Consider the following 20,501-nt stretch of genomic DNA (forward strand, 5'->3'; position numbering starts at 1 on the left):
TGCTAATTAGCGATCGAAATAGAGTTCGATCACTCTATTTAGACTAAATTGTATAGATAGTGAGCAAATCAAACTGCACATTGTGAAAAAATTATTCCTTCTTTCTAAGTTATAAACTTATAATATTTACTTGTTAATATGTAATTTTTCTTACAAACTAAGTGTATTTTAATGTGCTACCAACTTTATCTTAAAAGAAGAAATATTATCATCTTGGATGTGCAATAGTATGTGCATTGCAATATTACTACGTTGATGATTAAGTCTAATACATAGTAGTCAAATAAAATAAAATTAACCCAAAGTTGATAATACATATATAAGTTAAATGAACAATCAAAACAAATATTAACACGAGGTACGAATAAAAAACACACGATGAATTATAATACTAAAAATTAACCAAATTAGCAATATTAATATAAATTAAATATAATTTTAAAAAGTAATTAACTCACAGGTAATAACCCGCAAAGATGAATAGATAGGTTGTTGGGACTTCTAAAGCATTGTAGATTGTGTTCTCGTAAGGATCTGGTTGAGGATCTGATTGGTTAGAGCTCTCAGGTAATAACTGACGAGGAGCTCACGAAGTATAGTCATACAAACTCCTAAAAAGTAGGTGCATGGCAAGGGGAGCATACTTTGGAGTTAGGAAACAATAAAGGAACGACATCAACCCATATATCCAACTGTGAGTCGGGTCCATATGTAATTTATTAAAATGGGTTAACTTTTAAAATCTAATAGAAACTTTTACTGATCTTAAATTAAAAAATTCAGTAATAACAAACAAACAAATTGTGGTAAATAGTATTAATATGACTTTTGTGTATGACAAACTGTATCAAGTATTATCAAAAGATTTGAACTTAAAATTATCAAAAACTTGTATTGTGTAACCTGAGTAAAATATGACTCTACAAGCTTCATAAGAGAGGATGTACACTATAAAAATAATCACAAATTGAGACGAATTTAGCGATTGATTATAATTTGATCGTCAGTTTAGCTACCGATTATAATTCGACCACTAGTTTAGCGACCGATTATAATTCGGTCGCTAAATTAGCAACGGAATTATAATTGATCGCTATTTAACGATGAAACTTAAAAATTGATCGTTAGTTAGCGATGAAAATCAAATATCGGTCGCTAAATTAGCGACCGAATTTATATTGGATCGCTAATTTTAGAGTTGGACAATGCATGGTGAATTTTAGCAAACCTTAGTGACCGAACTCTATTTCGGTCGCTAAAATAGCGATCGAAATAGAGTTCGATCGCTAAAATAGTGACCGAACAATTTCGATCGCTAAATATTAGCGATCGAAACTTGGTTCTATTCGCTAATTAGCGACTGAAATAGAGTTCGGTGGCTCTATTTAGACTAAATTGTATAGATAGTGAGCAAATGTAACTGCGCATTGTGAAAAAATAATTCCTCTTTCTAAGTCATAATATTTACTTGGTAATATATATTTTTCCTTGCAAACAAAGTGTTATTTAGTGTACTACCAACTTTATCTAAAAAAAATATTGTCATCTTGGATGAGTAACAGTATGTGCATTGCAATCTTACTACGCTGATGATTAAGTCTAATACATATAGCAGTCAAATAATGCAAATATAAGTTAAATGAACAATCAAAACAAATATTAACACAAAGTACGAATAAAAAAACACAATGAATTATAATACTAAAAATTAACTAAATTAGCAACGTTAATATAAATTAAATATAATTTTAAAAAGTAATTAACTCACAGGTAATAACCCACAAAGATGAAAAGATAGGTTGTCGGGACTTCTAAAGCATTATAGATGTTGTTCTCATAAGGATCTAATTGAGGATCTGATTGGTTAGAGGCTTAGAGCTCTCAAGTAATAACTGACGAGGAGCTCGCGAAGCATAGTCATACAAATTCCTAAAAAGTCGGTGCATGCCAAAGGGAGCATACTTTGGAGCTAGGAGCATACTTTAATGACGAAATTTTTAGCGATCGAATATGAATTCCGTCATTAAATTTAACAACTGAATTCATAATCGGTCGCTAAAATTAACGATTGAATATAAATTTGATCGCTAAAATTAGCGATCGAATATGAATTCGGTAGCTAATATTAGCGATCGAATTCGAATTCAGTGGCTAAATTTAGCGATCAAACTCAAATTCGATCGCCAAAATTAGTTACCGATTTTAAATTCAGTTGCTAATTTAAGCGATCAATTTTAAATTCGGTCGCTAAAATTAGCGACCGAATATGAATTCGATAGCTAATATTAGCGATCGAACTCGAATTCAGTGGCTAAATTTAGCGATCAAACTCGAATTCGATCGCTAAAATTAGTGACCGATTTTAAATTCGGTTGCTAATTTAAGCGATCGATTTTAAATTCGGTCGCTAATTTTAACGACCGAATTCGAATTCAGTCGCTAAATCAAATTTTTTTATAATTTTTTTATCGATCGTTAATCAATCATTAATCGGATTTAGCGATCGAATTTTTGATCGTTAATCGCGATTAATTTTGTAGTGGTGTATTTTCCTTTAGTAAGATGAAAAATCTAGAACGTTGATACGTCGAACACGGAGTCGTGTGTGCTTCCTGATTACCTTTATGACCGATGAAAAATTTTCATGAGTCACACCACTCACTGTCAAGATTAATTAGTTAAATTGTAAGAATTGAATACTTTAATTTTATATATATATATATATATATATATATATATATATATATATATATATATATAATTTGATATTGTCTTATCTTCAAAAACAAAATGATAATTATTATAATAATCTTTATTAAATCATCAATAATAACATAAATAATCTAAAATTAATGTTTTAAATATTATAACTATTTATTTTTTAAAATATTATGCATATTAATTATAATACACTATATATCTCAACCTTGAGCTTTTTAATACGACGATCAAAACAAAATACATTAAATTGACAACGTTATAATCTTTGCATATGTTTTAGCGCGAAAATTGAACGTTAATATGTTCTATTATAATACTATTTTTGCATCAAGTGATGAGATTTAAAATTTAAATTAAAGTGTTAATTATATCTCAAATAATTATAAAGTAAAAGAAAATTTAAATTGGCATTCTTCTTCGTTCATCTGTATATATGTTATTAATATATTATAAAATTTAGACATATGTAATTTTTATTATAATATTTAGTAATTATAGATATAATTTAAAAGGCAGATGAATTAGACTGATATTAATTTCTTTATTTCCTGAGGAATATTTTATATCTGCTCAAAGTACAGGAGAAACACACAGAAATTAAAAAGAAAACCCAAATGAAGATCGAGCAATATAAACCATAATAATTAATTAAAACTTGGAAATATAATAAACATAAAAGACGATTGATGTTCGTAGACATGCACTAACTGAGGCTCTGTTCTTCTTTAGCTAGCAAGAAAATGCAGTAGAACAAATTAAACTGATCGACCAAATTAAGCAAGAGAATCAGCATGCGGCGACAGCGGCCAGTTATCGTTATTACTCCATGTCCCATGCAGTTGGATCGAGAGAAGGATGTGCCAGTCCGCAGTGGGTGAGGGCGCCGTGATCGCCGCCTGCCATGGCCATGAGCAAGTGGCCGCCGCCATCGGCGTCCACCGGCTGTAGAAACGGGTTCAGCTCCTCCTGGAACGGCCACATGAAGCGCTGCTGCGGAGGCTGGAGCATGAGGCTAGTTGGAAGAGTGGGAAGGAGAGAAGGAGGAGGAGGAGGAGGAAGAGGAGGAGATGGCGGCAGTGGTTGGGCGGCGGCCGCCATGGGATTGTGGCCGTGGCTCTTTATCAGCTCCTGGCGCCTCTCGCGCACCTCCTGGAGCTTGTTGTCGACCGTCGAGGCGAGGGCGGAGGCGTCCTCGATGCTGAGGTCGTAGAGGGGGCGGCCGCGGAGGCCCTCGAAGAGCAAAGCCGTCATCTGCATCTCCCTGTTCTGCCGCTGCAGCCGGCGGAACTGCTCCGCCAGCTTGTTGACGCGGCTCTTCAGGTACGTCTCCTGGTTCGTCATCTTCCGGCTGCGCTCGATGTCGGACAAGGCCTTGAATCGGGTGAGCATGCGCGTGGCCTCGCCGTTGGACGGCCACGCCGCCGGGTGGTGCGGCTCCTGTGGATCGTACACCACCATGCACGCCTCCACGCCGCACAGGATGCTCAGCTCCCTCACCTTCTTCATCAACCCTTTGCGCCGCTTCTTGAGCGTCGACCGGCGGTTGGCGTCGTTGGCGATCCACGCGAGCTTCACCTTGTTCCTCGCCATGGCTCCGATGGACGGCCGGCTCTTCCCATGTTTGCTTTATATAGCGGCAAAAAAAACCCGCTCGAACAATCCAACCGGTCCAGTTTCAGACTCACAGTTGAATCGGACCGGTTCAATCGTTGTGGTGGGGCCCCCGGATCAATCCAATCCTAACCGTTGAATATTTCACAGTAGATAATTTATGGGTTGACACGTGCCATTTATGCATCAAAAATATTAAATTATATATCATAATTTTATTTCCCTAATATACTTGCTTAAGGTTGACAGCATTAATAATCATTTAAAAATAAATAAATAAACATATTCATGCACAAAATCATTAATGTTTCCAACGACTATGAGAACCAATTAATTGGAAGGCATTTAAAACTCACATTTCCTATTTTAAATCTATGTAATATATATCCACTAAAAGTTTTAAATATATTTTGGATAAAAAAAAGTGTGTAAATATGATAATTTGATGTTTAAAAATTAAACTAACACAAATTCACGGGAGAACCTGTAATTTCTATTTAAATTGCTCATAAATAGCCTTGGGATGCCATGAAAATAATAGGATAATAAATGCGAAAATTTTAGGATGTGGTTTTAGGCATTAGTTAAACTTGATATTTCTATATATTTTTCATTGTTTTATTCGAATATATATATATATATATATATATATCTCATAATTTGGTAAATCTTAAGTAATAAATCTTATTAGGAAGGAATTTAGTTCAGATTAGCTGTTATACACAACTATTTTTTCCAATTTTGCAACAAATTATTATCTGTCAAAACAAACAAACAAATTAAACGACATTCTCTAATTTCAGGATATAAAATGAAATCTTACATTATAAGCATGATATAAAGATCTTTAAACTCAGAGGTATTTATTATATTTATTTATTTAAAAAATGAATATAATAATAGAATTGAGTTTGACTTTCGAATTGGAAATGCTTTATCAAAATATTTGACAATTTAATGTTTTTTTTATTAAATTAATACAAGTGAATCTGATTTCGATAATTTGATAAGTAATTTTCCAGTTTAACCAGAACTATTTTATCCAAAGTAAATGAGAAGATCAGAATTAGGCAGAAATATATGCCTTGATTTCACTGCTTATTCATGTTCTTGATTTTTCTGCCAATTGTTTAAGTTTTTTATATATATCCACTCAAGAACATTATTTGTAGGTAAATGTCCTTGTAGGGACCTTTGCTTTAGCTTCAGTAATGTTATACTTGGCAGAATGCCTTTGCCATTTTATGTTTGTTGGCTCGGTGAGCCGGGTCGTGCCATAGCCCGACGACACGGTCTGAGTGAGTTTTTCGAGTCATACACACCTTCTTCTTTTTTTCTCTCTTTTTCTTGGATTAATGCTTCACTCTTGATTACTTCACTCTTAAGAGGTTGTGAAGTCAGTGATGATTATAAAACAAGAAGATGATCAATAATATGCAGGTACAATATCAACAGAGCAAACAGTGCATACAATTTGTTGCTTAAAGAAAATGCAAGAGTGACATTTAACAATGCATAATATCTCAAGAGTGATGAGATCTATACTAGTAGTTAATTAGACGACAACAAGCAAGTTTTATGGAATTGCTACGAAGATTTCGATAATCTACTGATCAATGGAAAGTGAGTTTGCTGCAAATTGAAGGTTCCTTGTTTCATAGTTCCCAAATGATATGTCTGAAATATGAAATAGGAGGTAATCGTATAGATATCTCTTCAATTCCTACAGGCCCTGCGCTTGCTTTCCTTATCTTCTTCAGCTGTTGGGACACATCAATTTAGATTAATAATATGGTGTGAATTAAGGTGTTTGGTCCTATATATTCATGAGTTTCTACTATTTTGATAACTCACCTGTTCTATATTGGCATCATCTAATTAATATTGGAATATAATTAAAGTTTTACATTAGAAATATATAAAAAGAGCCTAAAACCTTAAGATGGAAATATATATATTGGTATGAGATCTTTTGGGTAAAGTACAAAAATAAAATCATGAAGATTTGGATCTAAAGTGGATAATATTATACCATTTTAGAAATATATATGGATTTCATCAGATCTAACAGTGATATCAGAGCAGGTCTATGTGGTGTCATACGAGGACTCTCATAAAAGAATGATTAGGGGCTCCTAGTAAGGGAGCAGGTCAATTGGGATATATTCGGACTACTAAAAAGTCATTGTTGAAATACAATTAAAATCCTACATTAGATTCCATGAGGGTGTGAACTTTAATCATATTGTTTTAGAGATATAAGTGGACTAACAATTAATTCATTCTTGAACTCGTACGTTGTGATCTCTTTAATTTCTCCTTGAACAATTAATTAATTAAGCTAGCTCCTGGATCCCTTTCTTTTCCATACTTGGATTTAATTTGTGCCGTAAGTGTTCTTCGTTGTCATACACAACTTTTGGGTTGTCTTTTAATTTTCTCGAAGAACTTTTGTGTTGTCACGGTAGTGACAGGGGAATTGGCATTTTAAGGGCCTGCCAAGGACCACCAAAATGCTGGAAGATTCAGCATTAATTAATTAAATGATTTTGCGATCGATATATAATATATATTGCACCAATATAATTCTTGTTTTTGTGTTTAGTACTATATATATATAATAATAAATGTGCTGTATGATTGCAAAAGAGATCATTTGGGTGGAGAAATGATGTAGGAGGATTTAAAAATTTTTATTATTAATTTTGATAATTTTTATTTTTAATAATTTTTAAAATTTTTGATATTTAGAGTAGTTTTGAAAAGTTTTTTTTTTATATATGTTAGGATTTTAAGTTCGTTTAAGATTTTAGGATTTCGAGTTTTTCCTTTCCATTATAATTTTTTCTTTTTTTTACAAGTTAAGATTTTAAACCTAGCTATATAAACATCTTATTAGTTAATATTTAGGAAGAAGAAATTTTTGATTTAATAATATTTTTGACAGTATTGTTTATTTTTCTATCTCTTGATATTCTTTTGAATCAACAGATTTTAGAAAATTATTTTCGACATTTACAATCGAATCAATGGATTTAATATTATCCGTAGGATAATCATTATACCATTCAAAGTAAAAAAAATAACAAAGGTGCATTTGATTTAATTACTATAATAGTTGTTTCTATTATGTTTTGTCTGTTTGTTTGCTTGTTTTTTATTCATGAATTCTAATTAATAGAGCTGACAAATTAATAATAATTCTAATAAGAAAAGAAACTAAATTCTTTAGCCGGCACAATTCGTCTTGAACAATTGCTAAGCAAACATGTTAAACAAGTCGACCAAATTGATCAGGTTTATGAGTTCATTGGACTAGATGAGTCAATTCGATTAGACGAAAAGAATAATATATAGCTTTGTGTATTTCAAACTAAATTTAAAACGACATCTTACTAAATCGTGCATACAGATTTAGAGATTTCTCATTTCGAGTATCTAAGTTTTATAATACCAAAATCACAGAGAGCATTCCCGTAATTATCCTCCTTTAATTATTCTCAAAAGTTTCCCTCCCTTTTTAAAATTTTTATTCTACATATTTAAAAATTCATTATTCTCAATCTACGTTATTAAGGAAGACGTCCAATAGTACATTAATTTTGATTCAAAATAATTCAGAGTTCTCTATCTCCATCAGCCAATTTTGAATGAAATGACTATGAGCGTCTGCTTAACGCTCTTCCAAGAGATAATCCCTCCCGTGAACATGAAAATATAATCTAAAATGGACCTCCTACTACTACTGTATTATATAAATATTTAGTAAAATCAAAATTTAAATATTCAATCATCTCTATCGATCTCCGATCTAAATTCAACGCATAAATTGAGAGTAGCCCCTACAGAACGATCTCACACATCCTGGAAGGAGATAGTAGTGAATTTTTACATGAGTAAAAAAAAAAAAAAAAGCTTTATCTCTCCTTGTGCAATGAGGCCGGATAATCTTTCCATTTTCTATTTTGTTTCGGAAATAAAAACCCATTAATCAGTGAAAAGCATATACAACAAGAACGAGAAACCGTGAGTTTCGACTCACCTAATTTGTATATATATCTATATATGAATGCTGTTCTTAATTAAGTTGAAGTTCTGGACCACAACAACGTAAAACGTAAAACATGAGTTGGTGTCAACTGTTTTCCGGGAACCTTCTTTGGCACCTTCCTTTCAGTAGTAGTGTGCAGACTGCAGACAGTCTTGCAGCATGCAGCGTGGACCCGGTTCATCCGCGCTGAGGACAAGAAGGGATCGACTCCTGCGCTCGATCGAAAGGACGAGCGAGGTGCATTCGCAATATCGCCAATATGCTGCCTCGCTATCTTCCAGCTGTGGCCGCGTAGCTGTTCCACATCGATCAAACTTCCTTCGCAATTTAGTCCATGCCTCGTCCCAATAATTGACGTCTGCGTGCTCTGTTTTTAATGCCCTCGGCTTCCAGGGACAGCAGAAGAGGACAAGGGCGGCTTGGCATGCATGCTAGTATTTTTTTGCAGTCATGGAGGCGACGACAGCAAGAGCAAGTATAAAAACAGAGCAGGAAGTCCAATGCATGGAATACTATTTGGGGAGGAAAGGAATAGTCAAAGCCCTCGTGGACCTAATTATGAACTATGGTGGATGCATTTTTAAAAGACTGATCGATCGAGTTCCTCACTTTATTATCTTATCTTGCAACAGCTGATCGAGACGACTATTCTCTTACTTTATCGACGGTGAAAGCGAATGTGTTCTTTAAGGATTCGACATGAAGTTAAAGCTGTAAGTCAACTCAATCCAAGTAAGTTCTGTAAGCTTAAACGATCGAAATCAAATTCATCAATTTTTATTTCGGTTTATAATTGGGATCACATGAACAGCATCGTGCCACCGAAACAAGAATCAATAATTGACGGCAAATGGAATAATAAACTACACTGTGGAAATTGGAATAACTAGTTAAGGCTTGTCTATTGTAGTTTAATGCGTTGAGGGAAGGAAATAGTGTTAGAAAGATTCCTAACAATTTAATAAGCCTTTGTCCTTGTAGACAATGGAGATTATAACAAAAGACGTACTCGATTGAATTAGATTTATAGTTCTTTCATTCCTCTGTTACAGACACTGTAATTTAGAGCACAAGACAATGGTAAACTCCAATACCGTATTATTTGAGACAGTCTGCTACAATGGGCTCAGTTAGCTAGTTGAGTTTGGATTTAGGTGCTTCAGTTCACATTTGACCACTACTAGTCGTGTCGATCGATTCGATCATACCCGAGTAGGCTTGACACAGATCAGATCAACCCATTTCATTCTTGTGTGGAGCCAAATATGATATGGATGGTCTGGCTTGACCTATTTGACACCTCTAGCCACGACCTCCCTTGCTTCTTTACCATCTCTCTCTCTCTCTTTTTAGCTCAGGCCTCATTCTCTCCAATCAATCTCATTGCCCGCGTTGGAGAGCACTTCATGGGGAGGCACTCTTGCTGCTACAAGCAGAAGCTGAGGAAAGGCCTGTGGTCGCCCGATGAGGACGAGAAGCTCTTCAACCACATCATCAAGCATGGGCATGGATGTTGGAGTTCTGTCCCTAAGTTGGCAGGTATATCTCCGCCCAATTCTGTTTGTTTATTCGTGGCATTTTCGTCGAAAGAAAGAAAGAAAGAATCATCGAGGGGGAGCAATGGAAATTCTCAGGTTTGCAGAGGTGTGGGAAGAGCTGCAGGTTGAGGTGGATAAACTACCTGAGGCCTGATCTCAAAAGAGGCATGTTCTCAGAGGAGGAGGAGAGGCTCATAATTGAACTCCATGCAGCGTTAGGCAACAGGTGCATCAGATTAACGCATCAAATTTCTGCCATTTCTGTGACATTTGACAATTTTTCTCTCTCTCTCTCTCTCTTCAGATGGTCGCAGATTGCCTCGAGGTTACCTGGAAGAACCGATAACGAGATCAAGAACTTCTGGAACTCCTGCATCAAGAAGAAGCTGAAGCAGAATGGCATTGACCCTGACACCCACAAGCCACCCAAAGAGGAGAAACCCCCCAAGGATGAGCCAGGCGCGCCATCAATCATCGAGAATTCAGATTTCACCGCAAGGGAAGGGCTTCAGAATTCTTGCTACAGTTCCAACTCCGGGAGCCAGAGCCTGCCGCTCTGGTTTGAGCCAAGCAACAGAGTTCTGAATGTGATTCCTGAGTTCACTACTGGCTACAACAACGACAACACTCTCACTTCAATTGTGAATCTCCCTCAAGATGCTTCATTTCAGCCTTTCCAGTATTTGGATGGATGTATCATCGATGCCAATCCAAGCAGCAGCAGTGGGAGCAGCGGGAATAGCAGCGGCTTGCAGAGCTACTTTCCATGGACAGACTTGCCACACAATGGAGGTGCTGAAATCCACATTGGAGACGAGCCAGAGGACCTCAAGTGGTCAGAGTACCTCAATGGCACCATTCGATGCATGTACGGGGATACACAAACAGAGCCGCAGTTGAATTCTTGGCACCGTAATTGAACAATTAGAGAATTAAAAGACGTGTTGAATTTGTAAGGTGTGTGAATTGCGTGCCATAGATTTATTTTTCCCTCCTCATGTACAGAAGGACTCATATCACAGTTCTTTGCTATGTGAACTTTGAATAATCTGTCGGGCTGATAACTTGGCAGAAAATAAAAGCCTTTTGCTCTGGCAGATTGAATTTTCTTTTCTTTTCTCTTCTTTTCGATGACTGAAGAAAGAGAGGTGAGTCTGCATCAGTTTCCTATTTAATCAACACAGCAGCATTCAAGTGATGGGATTGATGTGTATCTGAAGACAAGTGCATGCAGCTTTCTACATGTACCTGTCCACAGTCATCTGAGGAGATTAATGAACCTTCACTGCCGCCGTAAGACCAAAAAAATGTGCGACTTGGAAGAATGAATGTGTTTGGGTTGTGGAGGCGGCTTCCTGGTTGCGTGTTGCATTCTGCCATTAGCCACCAATCGAGTGAGCCAAAGCAATGGAAGCTTCTGGTGATGCTTTTCTAAATGTATATTCCAAAGCATCGAATACCATTGACTTTAAACGCAAGGGACAGGGAAGGAACAAAAAGATAGTGATCAAAGAATGAGGAAGAACAAGGTAGCACGTTCTCGAGCATCGCCAAGTCTACGCAGCCCATTTCACATGGGCAAAGCAGGTGACCTCCATGATTAGATTCTGTAATCTAATTCTGGAGCTGGTTAAATTGAAGACAGCTTCGTTTCTGAATATGAATAGTAAAATTTGCAGCTAAGTTAGTAAATGTTGACCTACTAAGATTGCATATCAAAATCTATGATAGCAACTTTTGCAGGCAGTCACATCAATCATCCAAAGAACCCTTTAATCAATTGATCTTCGATTGGAAGAATACCACTATTCGATCTTGAGCAATGTGAAGTAGTTGGAAATGAAAAACACAGGAGAATATGCAAAGTGCATGATGCGAGTTGAATGCAATGTCATAATAGTTGCATATTCAATTCTGAGAAGAAGAGATTTCATGCTGCATTGCTTATGTTGAAACTGTTATTTAGGCCCGAGAGTAGCATAGGATCCGACTTAGCATAGCTTACGGAGTCTGAATCGAGCCGAATCCCTAACAGCGGACCCGTCGAGGAGCCGTTTGGGCCGACGTCGAGGAGTGAGGGATCACCACTGGAAGTGTAGGGAGGAGTGAGGTATTTAACGCGTTCAGAGTTCTGAACGCGTTAATCGGTGGGCCATAATTTTTTTTTAATTTTTTAATGTTAACGCCAATCGTCAAACGCCAAACCTGCCAATCATAGTAATCTTCCGCCTCGTGACATAAACCTGAGTGGTTAAGTTAAACAAATTAACGAATTTGTATGTGCAAAATTGTTAGGGAGTATCTTAAGGAGTTTGAGATGGGGAAGTTAAATCAATTTGTGATAGACGTAAATGTGGAGAAGTTTTAAACAGTGGATTCTCAAAATCCTATCAAATTCACTATCAACCCTAAATTGAAGTTAAAGATTTAGAAGGAGCAGGACAGGCCCAAATTATTATTTTGTCTATCCTTCGTGGGCCTAACTGGGCCGCAGAGGCTAACACGCCGTTTATTTTGAATTAACGGATCATTGAGACTCCGGACCGCACTCAAACTGCTTAGTCTGTTAGGGTTCGATTCGGTTCGGATTCGATGGACCTTCGGTTCGGTTCGATTCGATGGACCTTCGGATTGAAAGGGGAAGATCACCAGAGACCAGAACGAGTCTGCGAGGCGGGAAAGGCCAAAGATAGCGGCTCTTCTTTCCCATTTCACCATCTCCATCACCGTCTCCTCTATCTCTTCTCCGTGAGCTACACCCAAGCCTCTCCGTCGAGGTCGCCGCCATGGGGATAAAGGTAGGCTTTCGCATCCATATGCCTCTGCGATTGTCACCCTCACTTACTTTGCCATCTCCATCACCGTCTCCTCTAGTCGTTATCAAGCCTCCCGCTGTCGCTTTGCTTTGTTAGGGTTGTGACTTCGCGAAGCTCCGCTGTCGCTTTGCTGTTAGGGTTTGACGAAGCTCCTTGCCCAAAGCTATGAAGGAACAGAAGTTTGAGAGTTATTTCGGCCGGAAGATTGCAATCGACGCCAGCATGAGCATCTATCAGATCCTTGTCCGTTTCTATCACTTATGTTTAGTCTTTTTTTTTTCTTCTTATTTTTTGGGATTATGCTTTTGGATATGCCGTCCTCTTCTCGAGTTAGGGTTTAAGGTTTTAGATAGTGGCTGTTGAGCTTTTAGCTCCTCTGCTCTTGTTTGTACCCACACTTTCCTCCCTCAAATTTATAACTTGATGTCATTTTCTCCCGTCTAGATCGTTGTCGGAAATACTGGCATGCAAACTCTCACTAATGAGGCTGGCGAAGTTACAAGGTGATCGTACACTTCTATTCCATTGTGTTGCCCATGATAAATGTTAAAAGTGCTCTAATTTTGAGAGAAATCTCTGCTTGGCGTGCACTTGTTTATTTCTCCTTCTAACTCTTGACATTTGGTATGGCCGATAAGTCATCTGCAATGGATGTTCAATCGAACTATCAGATTATTAGAAGCAGGTATCAAGCCAGTGTAAGTCCATTTGCATGTCTAAATATCATTTTGTTTCTCATTGAGCCACCATATTTTATTATCACAAATGCCACCATATTTTGTCCAGATATGTATTTGATGGTCAGCCTCCAGAGCTGAAGAAACAAGAACTTGCCAAAAGGCTAGTCTTTACAGATTTGTCATTGTTTTCCCTCCTATTTTTCTTTTTTTGTTTGCGAGATAATGATAATCTATAAGCTTATTTTATTCTTTAGATATTCAAAGAGGGAAGATGCAACTAAGGATTTGAACACAGCAATTGAGGTCATTGCTTGTGCATAACAAGTACCTTTATTGGGACTCTTTAGTCTGCTAGAAATTCTTTTACTGCCTTAGTTGGTTACTTTTGCTGTTTGCAGACTGGTGATCTGGAGGGAATTGAAAAGTACAGCAAAAGGACTGTCAAGGTAATCTTTGATATTGCTATTTTATTGGAAATTACCATGAGGATCTTATTGACTATGACACAATCAGCATGAAGTTAGCATGCTTATTATCTATTTCCTTCATATGTAACATAGAGTTTCTTTAAATATATTTAAAACTTTCATATTACTTTCTTGAAGAATCTGATTCCAGTTGCTTACTGTAGAGTTTTTTCATAGGTAACCAAGCAACATAATGAAGATTGTAAACGTCTCTTAAGACTAATGGGCGTGCCTACTATTGAGGTAAACTAGTCCACTTTCACTTGTTGAATTCTTTACCTTGCTACAAGAATTTGAATAAAAATGCCACAGTTTTGCATGCAGTTTTGCTTTCTCATGCCAACATTTCCTAAAACTGCATGCAATTGTTTAATATATAAATATTTTATCTCTTGTTTTAGAAGCTAAACTCATCTTTCTGATGTAAAGGCACTCTGTGAAGCAGAAGCTCAATGTGCAGCTCTTTGCAAAACTGACATGGTAAAATGATGCAATGTAACATATTCTGTTTTGTTTTTTTTAAAAATTTAATGTCCTAAACATATTTGTTTATAAGTAATCTCTAGGCGTATGCGGTTGCCTCAGAAGACATGGATTCTTTAACTTTTGGGGCGCCGAGGTTTCTTCGTCACTTAATGGATCCTAGTTCCAAAAAAATCCCTGTGATGGAATTTGAAGTTTCAAAGGTATATTATTCTGCTTATTGCTAATTGAATTAGTGTTTTATTCTCATCCTTACTTTTCAGGTTCTTGATGAACTAGGACTCACTATGGATCAGTTCATTGATTTGTGCATTCTCTCTGGATGTGATTATTGTGATAGCATTAAAGGTAAACTTGCTTATCAGATATTGCACACTCAACAAGTTCAACATACAAGTCTAGTACTCTACTTGCTTACTGTTTACGAAATTTGATAACTAATGTACATTCAAATCGGAGGAATGCGTCATGTGTTCTTTATGATTGTAAAGTACCTTTAAGATTTAAAGGAAAAATTTACAAAACGGCGGTTAGACCTGTTATGTTATATGAAGTTAAATATTGGGCTATGACTCGTGTACATGAGCAGAAGATGAGAATTGCAGAAATAAGGATGTTAAGATCGATGTGTGAACATATAAGGATTGACATGATAAGAAATGAAAATATTAGATAGAAAATCGAGGTTGTACCTATTGAGGGAGAATTCCGGGAGACACGTTTAAGTTGGTATAAGCATATAATTAGATTACCAATAAATGTTTCAATTAAGCGATATGAAATTATGACAAATGTGCATGTTAAATAAGGAAAAGGAAGATAAAAAAGACTTAATTAACAACAATGAAATAAGAAAAATTTTATTTAAATATAAATGATGATATAGTTGGGGATAATGTGCAATGACATGGAAAGATGTATATAACCAATCCTACCTAGTGGGATAAAGTGTGGTTGTTATTGTTGTACATTCAAATCATTAGTATGATAATGCTTGTGTAGTTGAATATGGTGTCAGTGCTGCAACTGTTGCATATTTATATTGCTCTCCATGTCTCTGTTACGTGAACTTAATATAGTGTTCAACATGAGTATGATCACAATCTCTGACATGGCTATTTTTACAAATTTGTACATGTGTTCAATAGGGTTTGTGAGTGTTCACTCTTAGCGTCACTGTTTGAGTGTCATTATCCAAGTATCTATATACAACACAGATTTGGACATTTCATGCTTTGGAAATTTCAATTTTTTTTTAATGTTTGATCACTAACTCTCTTCGGTTGAAGGAAAAAAAAATTCTGTTGCTGCATTTGATGTTCCATGAAATAAATTGTACACATCATATAGTGATGCTATTTTCATAAACGTTTTCACAACCTTTCTATTTAATTGGCAGTATCTTTATTGATTTGTTTATGCTGTCGTTTATTATTCTTCCTAAAAATGTTATGATCCATTACAACTCTTTTTGGTTTAATGATCGAAATTGCATCATTCTGTAAAAGCAATTTTATTCTCTTGCCAAGTTTTACGCTATGTTTGTACTCCCCTTTAAAATCGTGTGATACCATCCTCGGTTATGCTAGTCATCCTTTTCGTGATTTGAGGAAGTTTTGTGTCAACAAAAACAATATAATGTTGTTTACCTTTCTATGGTTGCATTTTAGGTTTTAGGTTCTTTATGCATTTTTGTTTTGGTTTTTGTTTCCAGAACTCATCTTTATGTGCGTAGGACATTCATTAGATTTTTATTTCTTCTCCCTGGAGTGTATATTTTTTAATATGTACATAATATGCATAGCAGTTTTTTTTTAAATTATTTTTTTATTTTGTAACTTTCTATGCAATGTTGCTAAACGAATGACAATCAGGCATGGGAAGGCAAACAGCTTTGAAGCTCATCCGTCAGCATAGTTGCATAGAGGATATCTTGGAGAACATAAACAAAGAAAGGTGCTCCAATTTCCCCCATTCACTCATGCAAGATTAGTTGCATCACCTTCAATTGTTGTGGTTTTGTAAAAATTAAGATCCATCAGGATTCTGATGTGGTCCTTGTGGTTTCTCTTTATAAAATTTGGTATAATTATAGATATCAAATTCCTGAAGAGTGGCCTTATCAAGAAACTCGAAGCTTGTTCAAAGAACCAAATGTGACCATGGACGTTCCAGATCTAAAGTGGATAGCTCCGGATGAGGAGGTAGCAATGAAAATTAATTAGGTGCTAATAAGTCCATTGGCATCTTTACACAATATACCTCTCTTATCAGGGTCTTCTGAGCTTTCTGGTGAATGAAAATGGATTCAACAGTGATCGAGTTGCTAAGGTATTTGTCCTCTTCATAGTGATTTCATCTGTGTTAATAGTTGATTGTGGAAGTCCCTATATTAAACTGTTTGTTAATCTCACCTCCTAAAATTTTCTAGGCAATAGAAAAAATTAAATTGGCCAAGAACAAATCTTCCTAGGGCCGGTAGGATCTTTTGCTATCTTGTCTGAACTTTGGTGTTGCTTATGATCAATGTAATCATTTTGATTTTTTTTTTCCAGTTTGGAGTCCTTTTTAAAACCTGTTGTAAATGCATCCGCCCCCACCAAAAGAAAGGTATGCTTCAGTTGGGTCCTTTTTTGTGTGCCTGTTTTCCTTTTTTCCCCCATAGAAGCCTTGTCACATTCTCCGTTTTTCTTTTGCTATTAAGTAGTGGTTATTCTTTCAATTCTGGTACTGGCTTCTGCCTTGATGCAATGACTCAAAATCATGCACATGGTCAAGTGGTGCTAGTGGCATAAGCATTTACGGCTGACCTGTGAATGTTTAAGGTGCTTTAACTGCCATAAACATTTAAGAGTCCTCTGTGAATTCTAACTTACGTTCTGCAATATTTCTCAGGAGAGTGACAAAGCTTTAAAAGAAACTTCTACCGACAAGAAGTCTAATGCTGGAACTGCAAAGAAGAAAATAGAAAGCTCCCTCATCCTTCGGAAAACTTGTAATCTGTCATCCTAGCAATAAGAACTGTTGGCTCAGATTCTAACGATCCTAAGTTTCCTTCTGACCATACTGTTTTGGCGTATGATTCTCTGGTCATGTTTCTAGGAACTTTGGTGCAAGATGTACTTTTGTTCATTTGTTAGCGTGCTTTATGTTATATATGTTCGATCAATTGTGATATACTTGGATTTTTCATCTCGTACCAACTGTTTAGTTCTTTGTGATTTATTTGGATTTTCTATCTTATATTAATGCCCAGTTTACTTGGAGGTGCGGAAAGAGAAACTGAAGAAAGGTTTCCTTTGCATGCATGCATTCATTGTTTACTTTTATAAAATTTTAGGAAGGGAAAGAAATTTAATCCATCCACGGATTGTTTTTCCTCCAAAATTGGTCATCCCAAAATCGGACGGAAAGGAAGGACGGAAAAGAAAAAGACGGGATTCTCCTCAATCGTCCTCAATCGGCGCTGTCTCTTCCGCGCAGTCCCCCGGCTCGACGCCCATCGGACCGCCCACCCCTCGCCCTCTCCTCCCACTCCGGAGCCGTCGCCGGCCCCCACCCTCCCCCCATCCTCCTCGGCACCGACGGGAAGTACCCCTTCGGCGCGTCAATCATCACCACATCCCACTCCTTCTCGTAGACTTCATCCGGAAGTCCCACCAGCGCCAGCGGGCAGCCGCCGTTGCGTCGGAGCCCTGCGACGCCGTCCGCTCGCCCCGGCCGGCACTCCGCCTCCGCTCAGTAGCCCTTCAGCAGCTTGTCCGCCTCGTCGAGCCGGGTCCGGTACTTGACGTAGTGCGCCCGCAGAGAAGGGGAACCCTTGAGCACCAGGTCGTACCACTCCTTGTCCTCTTCCAGGAACAGGGTGGTGCCGCCCGCGTTGAGCGCGGACCACATCTGGGAGTCGCGGCCAAGGTCGAAGACCAAGAAGTTGCAGGGGGCGCGGCGGCGGAGCACGTTGAAGGTGAGCTGGATCTCCGCCCGCGACTGCTGCGGCACCTGCGTCGTGGTCGCGTAGTGGAGCAAAGCCTGCGCTAGCTCACCCCGCACGTCGTCGCCGGCGAGCAAGGGCCGGGAGAAGAGAGGGGAGAAGGAGCAGAGGAGGCCGCGGAGGAAGTTGCAGAGCAGGGGACAGCGAGGCTGCTGAGGAAGGTCGGTTTTGCCGGGGTATTTTGGATAATTGAGATATTTTTAATTTTCTTTCCTTAACCAAGGTAAACAAATATGCGAAAGGATGGATTTTATTTACTTTCCCTTCTCCTCCCTTAGGGATTTATTTTCCCTAGAGAATCCTTTCCGTTCTCCATCCATGCTACCAAGTAAACTGGGCATAAGTGTCCAATCCTATGTAATTCATTTGGATTTTTCCGATAAGGGGGGGGGGGGGGGGGGGGGGGGGGTGTAGTCCAAAGCCTCTCACTCTAATGGCGCGGATGACCTCGGACTAACCCTACCGTGGAGTGGGGTAATCTATTGGAGAGTTTAAGGATTGTGTCAGGTAAGTGTTTGATCAATTATGATTCATTTGAATTTTTTTTGTCTAACTTTTTGTTGGATTTTTAGTTATTAAGTGTTCAGTTCCTCATGATTCATTTGAATTTTCTGTTTCGTGTCAATTGTTTGATATTTCATAATCCATATGGATTTTTTGGCTCACATCAAATATTAGGTTTTGTATGATTTATTTAGACTTGTCATTTTATATCATGAGTTCAATTAGTCATGATCCATTTGGATTCTTTTTCATTGATAGATATCTGATTAATTTTAATTTATTTGATATTTAATTTAAATTATTTTCTTTTTAACATTTTTAAAATTTGAACTTACAGTAATTCTTTAATTTCACAAATCCTTTTCATTAATTAGTGCAATCTAGAAAAAAATAATTATCAATGAAATTTTTTTTTGATAAAAATGATTGATAGACCTAAACATATGAGATACACTTTAAATCTGAATTAATTTTTTACATTTTAGTAAAAGATAGAATATGCCGTTTCACGATTTTATACAAGTTGGTGTACAATTATTTTTTGAAAAGATAAATTGTGAAATTGTAATTGACATGAAGAAAGACGTGAATTAATATCTTGACAACGCTTTCTTGAGTTTGAACATGCTCAAATTCTTTAATTTCACACCTTTTCAGCTATTAATAGATAAAAAAAAAACCATCCATCGATGAGTTTTGGTATATTATCTTGATGGATAGACTTATCAAAATCACAACAGATTTCAAATACTTTTCAGTCATTAATAAATTTTAACTAAATACCATTAATGAAGTAAGACTTATCGGTATCACTCTAAATTTAAAATATTTTTTTTGACAATATTTTGAGTCCGAACATGAACAAACTTCTTTGATTCATAAAATCTTAGTAAAAAAATCATGGTTAAATAAAAAAATGAAGTCAATTAATGCTCAACTTTCTGATTAATAATAATCCACTTTCGAATGGGGTCTCTTTGGCTTTAACATTTGATATTTTCTAACACAATACCAACCCTAGCGTGACAACCAATGTTGAAGGCAACACCTGACTAATGGCTCGATCGTGATAGAGGTACGGTTCAATAATAGCCATCGCCTATCGCCCAACCTTCTTTCGTGCAGTTGGTTTGTGGGCAGCACTTCACTGGTGTGATCGCCTACATGGTTCGTCTAATGCTCGTGTGGCAGCCAACGTGGACATTCCCTTCATTGATTATATAAAACTAGACAAATGTCTAATTTTCTTTTTTCAAACGAAGACTATTCTCTCTTGAAGCACTTTTTTGCTCTCTCTCTTGCATACAAGTGAGTTTTATCTCGCTCGGGTCACTAAAATGACGAATTTCATCTTTTACAAAAGAAAAGAATTTTATCTCGCTCAGCTTGGGACTGATCCGATTGTCGAGGAGGTCATGCCGATAATAACAATCATTATCGGTGAGTTATTGTTTCCCAAGATATCGAGCCCCAACCAATCGAGCCCCAACCAATCGGAGGACGAGCACAGTCGTGGTTTTGAGTAGGAAGGGAGAGGAGCTGCCCAAACGTGAGGAAGCACATCATCTATAATAAAGACTCATCTAGCAACAATCTCAAACAAGAACATCCAATTTTAATTTAATACATCAATTAATTT

The 20,501-nt window shown here is 36.9% G+C and overlaps 2 protein-coding genes and 2 pseudogenes across 2 annotated transcripts; 2 read left to right on the forward strand and 2 right to left on the reverse strand.

The window, feature by feature from the left end:
- Positions 1-3,540: 3,540 nt before the first annotated feature.
- On the reverse strand, positions 3,541-4,311 carry LOC141832806 (agamous-like MADS-box protein AGL80). Its single transcript, XM_074720184.1, has one exon. It carries the CDS (start codon positions 4,309-4,311, stop codon positions 3,541-3,543), a length of 771 nt encoding a protein of 256 aa, XP_074576285.1.
- A 5,430-nt stretch (positions 4,312-9,741) lies between these two features.
- LOC141833374 (transcription factor MYB61-like) lies at positions 9,742-11,029 on the forward strand. Its single transcript, XM_074720796.1, has 3 exons — positions 9,742-9,922; positions 10,018-10,147; positions 10,226-11,029. The coding sequence occupies exons 1-3, from the start codon at positions 9,790-9,792 to the stop codon at positions 10,839-10,841; spliced, it is 879 nt and encodes a 292-aa protein (XP_074576897.1). The 5' UTR covers positions 9,742-9,789; the 3' UTR covers positions 10,842-11,029.
- Positions 11,030-13,363: 2,334 nt separating this feature from the next.
- On the forward strand, positions 13,364-17,541 carry LOC141833067 (flap endonuclease 1-A-like; annotated as a pseudogene).
- A 282-nt stretch (positions 17,542-17,823) lies between these two features.
- Positions 17,824-19,958, reverse strand: LOC141833902 (arabinogalactan O-methyltransferase 2-like; annotated as a pseudogene).
- Between the last annotated feature and the right edge of the window lie 543 nt (positions 19,959-20,501).

Source organism: Curcuma longa, chromosome 8, assembly GCF_044706935.1.
Source record: "Curcuma longa cultivar G26 ecotype Majalengka, Jawa Barat chromosome 8, ITB_CL_G26_1.1, whole genome shotgun sequence".
NCBI classification, from domain to species: Eukaryota; Viridiplantae; Streptophyta; class Magnoliopsida; order Zingiberales; family Zingiberaceae; genus Curcuma; species Curcuma longa.